Source organism: Caloenas nicobarica, chromosome 33 (genome assembly GCF_036013445.1).
Source record: "Caloenas nicobarica isolate bCalNic1 chromosome 33, bCalNic1.hap1, whole genome shotgun sequence".
Classification (NCBI taxonomy): Eukaryota; Metazoa; Chordata; class Aves; order Columbiformes; family Columbidae; genus Caloenas; species Caloenas nicobarica.
In genome coordinates, this window is record NC_088277.1 from 2089017 (window position 1) to 2098369 (window position 9353).

Genomic DNA, 9353 nt, shown 5'->3' on the forward strand with positions numbered 1-9353 from the left:
TCTGGATGGCCCAGTTTCCACACTCTGCTGCCTCACAGAACCGTGCCAGCCCATTACAGGCCCATGGGAGTCGGGTGTAATTTTGAGGAAACGAACAAAGTTTGCATATAAGCGTTTAAAACTACGCAAAAGGGGCATTGCTCTCTTCATCCTGCCTTGTTTATAAAAATACAAGTGTTATGCTTTACAGAAAACAAGGGCTGACCGGTTGCAAGGGAAAGGGATCCTCTGTACACAAGAAAGGGCAGTGCTTAAATCTGCTCCTTAAATTTGTGAGATTAGGGCAGGAGTTGTGACGTGGAGCTGCAACAAGGTGGTTCGTGTCTTACTTGAGAGGGGGGGAAAAAAACCCAACAATTTTTAGGAAGAGGGAGAAAATAAAACGCTTTTATGCAGAAAAAGGGCAAGAGAAGCTCAGCAGTCACACCTGCCGGCTCTGCTGGGATTTGGGATCTGAGTTATCTCACTCGAGGAGCGGTTTGCACCCGCAGCGCAGCCCCGCGCTGCTGCCCGCCGGGACAAGCGGCGGCTCCGCTGCCCCAGGGCTCGGTGCCCGGTTCCCCGGGGCTCGGTGCCCAGTTCCCCGGGGCTGAGGCGGAGCTGGAGGCGGGACGGGGTGGCCCCGCTCCGAGCGCCCTTGAAATAGCAGCCGTGGGCTCAGCGCCGCGCAGTGCCCGGCTCCCCGCACCATGGGTGGCAAGAAGGTTTGCATCGTGGGCTCTGGGAACTGGTGAGCACCTGCTGCCTGGGCGCCCGCATCCAGCACAGCGCGGTCCCGTCCTCCCTGGTGCCCCATGGTACCGGGATTCAGCGGGACCCCTGTGCTAGTGACCTGGTGACCACCTGGTGCCCGTGGCCTCGGTGCCCACGGCTCCGCTCTGCCCACGCAGGGGCTCGGCCATCGCCAAGATCGCCGGCAGCAACGCGGCGCGGCTGAGCGCCTTCGAGAGCCAGGTGAACATGTGGGTGCTGGAGGAGGAGGTGGGCGGCCGGCGGCTCACCGACATCATCAACACGGAGCATGAAAATGTCAAATACCTGCCAGGGCACAAGCTGCCCCCCAACTTGGTGAGTGTGGCCCGGCCGTGGCCTCTGCTGGCACCGACAGCCGGGCTGTGCTGAGAGGTAATAAATAACCGTGCTGGGAGCTGCTGGAGCCCGGCTGTCCTGGGCGCTGGGGATGCACTGGGCTGCATGGGACTCAGTGACACCCTCCTGGTGACCTTGATCTGTGCTTGGCCGAGCTGTGGCTCTGGCTGCTCCGCTGCCCGCTTTTGCCCCCACTCTGGCATCCCACAGCCTGGGCTTGAGGCCACGGGGCTGCCGCAGAGCTGGCGCTGCCGCAGCACGCGGAGAGCGTGTGGGACCGGCCGCCCCTCGCCGAGGTCCCCGGAATGACCCCGGTTCTCTGCACCACGTTCATGGGAGCAGCTCGGGCTCCTCTCGCTCTGCGCCAGCCCCTCTGCCCTGCCAGCCCTGGACGGGAACCTCGTGGCCGTGACTTTGTAGCCCCCAGCAGTTGCTCTCCAGCCCCTGCTCCCCCCGTCCCGGGTTCAGGACACACAGCACGACTCCGGACACAAGTCCCTGCTGTGACAGTGACGCTCTCCTCAGGTGGCAGAGCCAGACCTGCTGAAAGCCTGTGCTGGGGCCGACATCCTCCTCTTCGTGGTGCCCCATCAGTTCATCGGCAAAGTCTGCGACCAGCTCAAGGGCCACGTGAAGAAAGACGCGATCGGGGTGTCGCTCATCAAGGTGTGAGCAGGAGGGACACTGGGCCAGGGGGGTTTAGCTGGGAGCAGCCTGGCCTGGAGGGGCTGCAAAGGGAATCCTGGGGCTTGGGGGCAGAAATGGGGCTCCAGGGTTGTGGGGAGAGTGGGAAGCGGGGGCAAAGTCTTTGTGGGGATTTGGAGGAGTATTGGTGGAGAAGGGTGAGGGTGTGCGGGGGTCGGGGCGCGGGGACGAGCGGGCGCAGCTGAGCGCTGGGGCTTGTTGGGATGAGTTGGAGCATCACGGCACAGGGGGTGACGGGATCGGGGCAGGTGGGGCCACGTCTCTAGGGGGGCGGGTGCTCAACTCTGTCCCTGCTCGTCTCCTAGGGGGTGGATGAAGGACCAGACGGGCTCAGGCTGATCTCAGACATCATCCATGAAAAGCTGGGAATCGAGATGAGCGTCCTCATGGGGGCCAACATCGCTAACGAAGTGGCGGAAGAGAAGTTCTGCGAAACGACCATCGGTAAGGAGCCAACACCCGCCTCATTAGCAACCTTCGTTTCTGACGAGCAGGATGAGGCAAAGGGGTGAGCACGGTGCAGCTTGAGCTACCGCCAGCCCTTTTTCCCTGCGGAGACCGTGAGGCTCCGTAGGAGCTGGACGAATTAATTCATGGGGTTTACGATGTGTTCGCTCGCTTCATTAAAAACAGTTGTGTGTCTAAAAGCTCCTGCCAGCACAGACTCTGAGCAGCAGGCAGCCTGCCTGGCGCAGGTGGAAGGGGTGGATGCTCAGAGACCCTTCAGGAAATAGAGTTCCTGCCTTCATTTCCTTGGGCTTCAAGGGACGCTCACCTGGATTTCATGTTTTTGCCAGCCAGGGCAGCTTGAAAGTTCATCTGGTGACTGTTCCTAACGCATGCACAGCAGCCAAAACCAACAGAACGGTTTGCTGGGTTAGAAGTGACGGGATTCAAAGTGTATTTTAAAGAAAAGCAAACACGCTGTGCGGGAGGCGGCAGAGGCGGGAGCGGGCGGGCTGTCGCTGTGGGCGCACAGAAACGCTCTCGCGCAGGACGGTGCAGGAGCAGGGCGAACAGCAGCCTCCAAACCCAAATTTGCCACCTCTGAAGATGCTTTTAATCCACTGGGCATATCAGTTCTGTCTTGCTTGACAAAGCAGGAGGGATTGTCCCCAGCTCCTGCGAATTCCAAGGTTGGACCTTGCTCATTTGCCGGGCAACGCGTGCTTGGCACTTTGTGAACCTGCAAATGTTCAGCGAGGTCCATCCATTGGGCAATAGGTTCCCCTCACTCACCCGCTGCAAGCGCTGTGCTGCAGGAACGCACCACGGGGCAGGAGAGCACAGTCCGGACTCGGGGTCGTCCCCATCATCTTCCTCCTCTCCCTTTGTCTCGTGAGGCTGCAAGAACCCGCAGCACGGGCCGACGCTGAAGGAGCTGATGCAGACGCCGAACTTCCGCGTGACGGTGGTGCAGGAGGCCGACACCGTCGAGATCTGCGGGGCTCTCAAGGTGAGTGAGCTGATGACCGCGGTTTCCAGGTCTGCGTTGGAGCCGGTGGTTCTGCAGAGCTCGGCGGGGAGCGCTGGGGAGGAGGCTGGTGTCGGAATGAACTCCGCGGGATTTTGCACTGCGGCTCACTGAGAGCGCTGGGTCAAAGGCCAGACTGTGGAGGAGCTGTGGATGTGACCTGCTCAGGATGTCGGGGCTGTTCAGCCCGGAGAACAGGAGCTGAGGGGAGACCTTCTGATCTCTGACCTGCCTGGAAGGAGCTTGGAGCCAGGGGGGGTCGGGCTCTGCTCCCCAGGAACAAGCGCCAGGACCAGAGGAAACGGCCTCAAGTTGCGCCAGGGGAGGTTGAGGTTGGATCTGGGGAACAATTTCTTCCCCAAAGGGCTGTGGGGCATTGGAACAGGCTGCCCAGGGCAGTGCTGGAGTCACCATCCCTGGAGGGGTTGGACAGACGGACATGAGGTTCTCAGGGACATGGGGCAGTGCCAGGGTGGGGGAACGGTTGGACTCAATGATCTTGAGGGGCTTTTCCAACCAACATGATTCTGTGATTCTATGATTCAGCTGCTGGGAGGGCTGATGATCACTGGCAAGGACAGGCAGGAGCCGCGCTTGGGATCACACAGGCAGCTCAGGGACACAGCAAAGCCCTGAGCTCCGTTGGGAACAGATCCCTCCACGCTGCTGCTCTTTTTCAGAACGTGGTGGCGGTAGGAGCTGGTTTCTGTGACGGGCTTGGCTACGGTGACAACACGAAGGCTGCTGTGATCCGTCTGGGACTGATGGAGATGATTGGCTTTGCCAAACTCTTCTGTAAGGGCCCCGTCACCTCCTCCACCTTCCTGGAGAGCTGCGGGGTCGCTGACCTCATCACTACCTGCTACGGGGGCCGCAACCGCAAGGTGGCTGAGGCTTTTGCCAAGACTGGGAAGGTGAGTAGAGCACATCGATATCTTGGGCTGCATCCCCAGCCCCGTGGGCAGCCGGTGGAGGAAGGGGATTGTCCCCTCTGCCCCGCTCTGGTGAGACCCCCCGGGCACCGCGTCCAGCTCTGGGGTCCTGAGCACAGGACAGACCTGGACCTGTTGGAGAGGGGCCAGAGGAGCCCCAGAAATGACCCGAGGCTGGAACAGCTCTGCTGGGAGGAGCGGCTGAGAGAGTTGGGGTGTTCAGCTGGAGAAGAGAAGCTCCGGGGAGACCTTAGTGCGGCCTTTCCGGACTTAAAAGGGGCCTAAAGAAAGATGGGGACAGACTTTTGAGCAGGGCCTGTTGCGATAGGACAAGGGGTGATGGTTTTCAACTAAAGGAGGGGAGATTTAGACCAGGTAATAAGGATGAAATTGTTGGCCCTGAGGGTGGGGAGAGCCTGGCCCAGGTTGGCCAGAGAGGTGGTGGCTGAACCATCCCTGGAGACATCCCAGGCCAGGCTGGACGGGGCTCTGAGCACCCTGAGCTGGTGCAGATGTCCCTGCTCGTGGCAGGGGGGGCACTGGGGGAGCTGGGAAGGTCCCTTCAACCCAAACCCTTCTGTGATTCTGTGATCTTCATCCTCCTAAGCAGGCAGGGAGGTGACCCCATTAGCACCGTGATCTCCTGCCTTCCCTCTCCCAGTGCTGCATCCTGGCTCCAGGGAAGGGACGTGGGGCAGCAGACGGAGTTTTCAGGGTCCAGCTCCCTCACTGTCTCACTGTTGGGTTCTTTCAGACTATCGAGCAGCTGGAGAAGGAGATGTTGAATGGGCAGAAGCTGCAGGGTCCCGCGACGGCTGCTGAGCTGCATCACATCCTGAAAATCAAGAATGCTGTGGAGAAGTGAGTGTTGTCATCTCCCTCGGCTGCTCTTCTGGGGTGGAGCCAGGATCTTTCCCGCTGCTGTGAGAGGGGAAACCCACCCAAAATGTCTCTGCTGTTGGGGTCAATCTCTGTGCTGCCCGCACCAAACCAGCTGGGCAGGGATGGCCTGTTGGATGAGGCACCATCCACTGTCCCCCCTGCCCAGGGCTCCTGCGTGTCGCAGCAGAAGTCGAGGTGCTCTGACCTACCAGCTCTGCTGACTTTGTTCATCCACCCGCAGGTTCCCCCTCTTCACAGCCGTGTACCAGATCTGCTACGAGGGCAAACCTGTCACCGATATCATCAAGTGTCTCCAGAACCACCCCGAGCACAACTAAGTGGGCTCTGCCTGCGAAACCACGGATCCTGCCGGGACGAACAGAGAGCTCCTGCCCGCACCAGCCTGCTGCTGCTGCAGCTTTGTGAGGAGTCTGGATTTTCTGGGAGCCTTTGCTGCGTGCTGGAAGGGCAGAGGTTCCTTTTCTCAGCCCTGGGCACCGCCAGCCTGAGCAGAGGTACCTGCTGATCTCCCTCTCTCTTCAAAGGGCTTGTTTCGCTTCTGCTGCTGTCTAGGGTCTGCCCTGAGTGGGGCCGAGCATCTTCCTCCCTTCAGTTTCTCTTGCTGTGATGGATTTGGTTCTTGGAGGGACTCTGCCAGGTCACCCTGATCGATACGGGCTGTGCAGGAGACGCTGCGTGCGAGGACAAGCTTTGCTCTGAGCCCCACGGGGCCACTGTGCGCGGTACCAGCCCTTTCCTGCTTGCTGCTCTTGCTTTGGGCTTAACTGTCTCGTGGAGAGGACACAGTTCCCCCCCAGGCTCCATCAGGGCAAGTGAAGCTCCTACGGACTTTCAAAGGGGCTGAGAATCGCTCTTCTTTCTAAGAAGCTCCAGCACAGAAAAAAGTGTTCTCTGCCACGCTGTCGTGTGCTGCTTCCCCAGCCACCACCAGCTGCTGCTGCCCAGTGCTACAGCCAATGCTTCATGTGTGGGGGCAGCCCCGCAGTGAGACTTTATTTAGTTTATTTTTATTTTTTTGCTCTCATAATCAAACCCGGCCCCTGCAAGTGGGGAATTCCCCTGTTGTCGCAGATTTGCCTGTGCTAATTCCATGCCTGCCGGCTGTCCCCAGACAGCCCTTTCTCCCTCCTGTCAGTTTGTCCTCTGGCTTTGGCAACGCAGGGACCAACTGCCCCCACGTCCTTCTGAGCAGCTGGCAGAGCGTAACCCTTGGCAGCGCACCTGACGAAGGGTCATGTTGCTTTTAGATGAATGATCCACAGCAGCTTTTTGCCATTCCTCCAGCTTGCTCCAGCCTGTGCCTCAACCTGGTCTTTGCTTCTACCTGTGGCTTTTTAGCAGCTGAGGATGCAGGTTGCACGTTTCATTTCCCCGCTGCCCCTTCTTTGAGGGTCTGGAAGCTGCACAAGGGGCAGCCACGGACATGTGAGCAGCCAGAGGTACAGGGAGACCTCCAGCGTCACAGGAGGGGACAGAGGTCTCGTGCTGTGCCTTTGAAACTCGCCCCTTGTCCGGCCGGGCACCACGTGCCTCTGAGGTTGGCTCCCTCAGCTCCTGTTTGCTCAGGCCAGCGCGTCCAGCGGGTCACTGATCCCTGGCTGGGCTGGCGGGCTCGAGCTGCTGCAGGTTCCGCTGTCCAACCCCCGTTCTGGCTCCCAGTGCCAATGTGTCTCTGACTCGCCGTGTACTTCACGAGCATTTAAAATAATAATAAACTCGGAGAGTGGAGACACGCACCTTTCTCTGTGGCTCCAGTGCATCATTGTCTTTGGGTTGGTGGCTGCTGGGCTTGCTAAGGGTGCAGAACGGGGCGCTGCCAGCTCCGTTGTGGCTCTGCGCCCTCGCGTGCTGTCCCACAACCAGCAGGAATGTCCCTGCTCAGTCACAACACACCACAGTGTCCCATTTGCATTTTCTCAGCAGCAGTTCCAGTGTCAAGGTTTGGCTGTGGGACCAAAGAGGGTTGGGTTAGTGATGTTGGACTGGGTACAGAATCCCGGCTCTGCAGGAGCTGGGCCAGGACCCCCCTGTGCCCCACGTACCCCAGGCCTCCCGTCCTCTGATGTCTTGGCTTCTTGGGACGTGCTGCGTTGTTTTATTCATGTCTTCCCAGCTGCTTTTCCCAGACTTGCCTCGTCCCCATCTTTCTTTGAAATGCATCTCATACCGTGTGACCTTTGAGGACTCCTAGCCCTCTGCTCAGCCTCTTGCTAGGGGAATTTAATCTGCTGGCACTGCAGTTGTTTCTGTACCTTTTATTAGACATGCTTTCTCACTAGGCACCCTACGACCTTTAAATTTCACTGAGCTGTCGTACAGAAAGTAGCCAGCATTGGCTTCCTCTGCTGAGGGACTTTATTGAGGCTGGAGGAGGATAAAGGAAGCTCAGCATGTTCCTGCAGGACTGGCACAACTTCTTATTCCCTTTGTCTTGAAGCACGTCAGGAATCCCAGCCCAAGTGTTTGGACACGAGGCTCAGAGAGGAGAGAGGGTCTCAGTTCTCCCTTGACACGTTGCAATCTCTCACCCTGGCTGAACTCATGCCAGCACCTGCCTGAAGCTGCAGCAGGGTTGAGAATTGTGTTTTGGACTCGTATTTAGCTGTTACCTCCTTTGCTGTGGAAGCGCTTTGCGCATCCCTCCCGGTGTGGGTTTCTCCAGCGCTCGGTGCTGCCGGCAGCGCCGCGTCCTGCACCGCGTCTGCTGGACACCCAGCTCTCGCCTCTTGCTTTTAGACAACCCCCCTGCCTTGCAGTAGCGCCGGCGTTCACGAGCTATAAAAAGTCTTCCCTTTGCCATTTGGAGTTAAGTTCCGCAGCCTCAGCACATGCAGACGCTGCGGCCGCGGGAGCTGGGGAAGGGACCAGGGGGGTGGCCTGACCGCCGCAGCCCCGGCGGTGACAGAGCCCTCGGAGCTGCGTGTGACGGACTCAGACGCTGCAGGGAGCTCTGGGATGAGAGCGGCCTCGCTGACACGGCTGCCGTGGCGCTTCGGGGGGCACAGCCGCCTGACGGGCTTGTGCGGGAGGGAGTGCGGGCTGGAGCGCGGGCTGGACCCCGCGGAGGGCGACGAGGCCTCGGGGCTGGAGCGGGAGCTGCGGGGCCTTCGTCCATCCCTGTGTGGCTGAGGACGGGGGGACCGGGCTGGAGGGAGGTGCTGAGGGCAGCGGGGCCGGGGGGGCACGGCCTGCGGCCGCCGTGACCCAACGGAGGGGTCTGGAGCATCTTTCTGGTGAAGAGAGACTGGGAGAGCTGGGGCTGTTCGACTGAAGAAGAGAAACCGAAAGGGATCTGATCAGTGGGATCAATCTGTATGATTCCATTCTATGAGATCTGAGTCTGTTCAGCCTGGAGAAGAGAAGCTGAGAGGGATGATTGCTGATGATATCTCAGCGGGGGTGTCAGAGGATGGAGCAGACTCTGTTCAGTGGTGCCCAACGCCAAGGTGAGGGGCAACGGGCACAGACTGAAACACCGGAGGCTCCATCTGAACATGAGGAGAAACTTGTTTGCTGGGAGGTGCCAGAGCCTGGAGCAGGCTGCCCAGAGCGGGTGTGGAGTCTCCTTCTCTGGGACATTCCAACCCGCCTGGCCCGACCTGTGCGATCTGCTCTGGTGACCAGATGATCCCCAGAGGTCCCTTCACCCCAATCCTGCGGGTCTGTGAACAGAGCCGCGGCGCCTCCTCCCCGCCGCCAGGGGGCGCTGCAGGGCCCGCCGGAGCTTCCGGCCTCCGCGGACTCCACCTCCCGGCAGGCACCGCGACCCCACGTGACCGGCGGGGCGCTGACCGGAAGCGCAGCGGAGCCGCGCGGGTGTTACCGGAGCCGGGGCCGCAGGTAACGGGATGGGGGGAGCGGGCCCGGCGGGCCGGGGAGCGGGCCCAGGCAGGTCGGGGAGCGGGCCCGGCGGGTCGGGGAGCCCTCCCGGCCCCGCTCACCGCCGCGTTGTGTTGCAGGCGCAGCCATGGTGTCGGGCAAGCAGCTGGCCGACTTCGGCTACAAGGCGTTCTCCGGCTCCATGATGCTGCTGACGGTGTACGGCGGGTACCTGTGCGGCGTCCGCGCCTACCGGCTGCTCCAGCGCCGCCGGGAGCGCCAAACGGCCCCCGGGTCCGGCAGCTGAGGGCGGCCCGGAGCCGGTACCGCCCTTCCCGGCTGGGGGGAGCGGGGGAAGCACCAATAAAAACCGTGTGAAAACCCGCAAGTTTGGTGCCGCGTGGTGTCATAAAAATCACAGATCGGGGAGT

The 9353-nt window shown here is 60.5% G+C and overlaps 2 protein-coding genes across 2 annotated transcripts; both read left to right on the forward strand.

Moving 5' to 3' along the window:
* The first annotated feature begins 640 nt into the window (after window positions 1-640).
* On the forward strand, window positions 641-6845 carry GPD1 (glycerol-3-phosphate dehydrogenase 1). The gene is made up of 8 exons (XM_065654467.1): window positions 641-730; window positions 891-1068; window positions 1615-1755; window positions 2100-2238; window positions 3138-3250; window positions 3949-4182; window positions 4955-5061; window positions 5324-6845. Exons 1-8 carry the CDS (start codon window positions 690-692, stop codon window positions 5418-5420), a joined length of 1050 nt encoding a protein of 349 aa, XP_065510539.1. The 5' UTR covers window positions 641-689; the 3' UTR covers window positions 5421-6845.
* Window positions 6846-8872: 2027 nt separating this feature from the next.
* LOC136000609 (cytochrome c oxidase assembly protein COX14) lies at window positions 8873-9310 on the forward strand. The gene is made up of 2 exons (XM_065654532.1): window positions 8873-8943; window positions 9063-9310. Exon 2 carries the CDS (start codon window positions 9071-9073, stop codon window positions 9227-9229), a length of 159 nt encoding a protein of 52 aa, XP_065510604.1. The 5' UTR covers window positions 8873-8943; window positions 9063-9070; the 3' UTR covers window positions 9230-9310.
* Window positions 9311-9353: the final 43 nt, after the last annotated feature.

What these genes read in the sequence shown, in the direction of transcription:
- GPD1 (XM_065654467.1), top strand. Translation starts at nt 690, where the DNA reads ATGGGTGGCAAGAAGGTTTGCATCGTGGGCTCTGGGAACTG. An exon ending in AGATCTGCGGGGCTCTCAAG is followed by an intron (nt 3,251 to 3,948) that starts GTGAGTGAGCTG and finishes GCTCTTTTTCAG; the next exon opens with AACGTGGTGGCGGTAGGAGC. An exon ending in CTTTTGCCAAGACTGGGAAG is followed by an intron (nt 4,183 to 4,954) that starts GTGAGTAGAGCA and finishes GGGTTCTTTCAG; the next exon opens with ACTATCGAGCAGCTGGAGAA.
- LOC136000609 (XM_065654532.1), top strand. Translation starts at nt 9,071, where the DNA reads ATGGTGTCGGGCAAGCAGCTGGCCGACTTCGGCTACAAGGCGTTCTCC.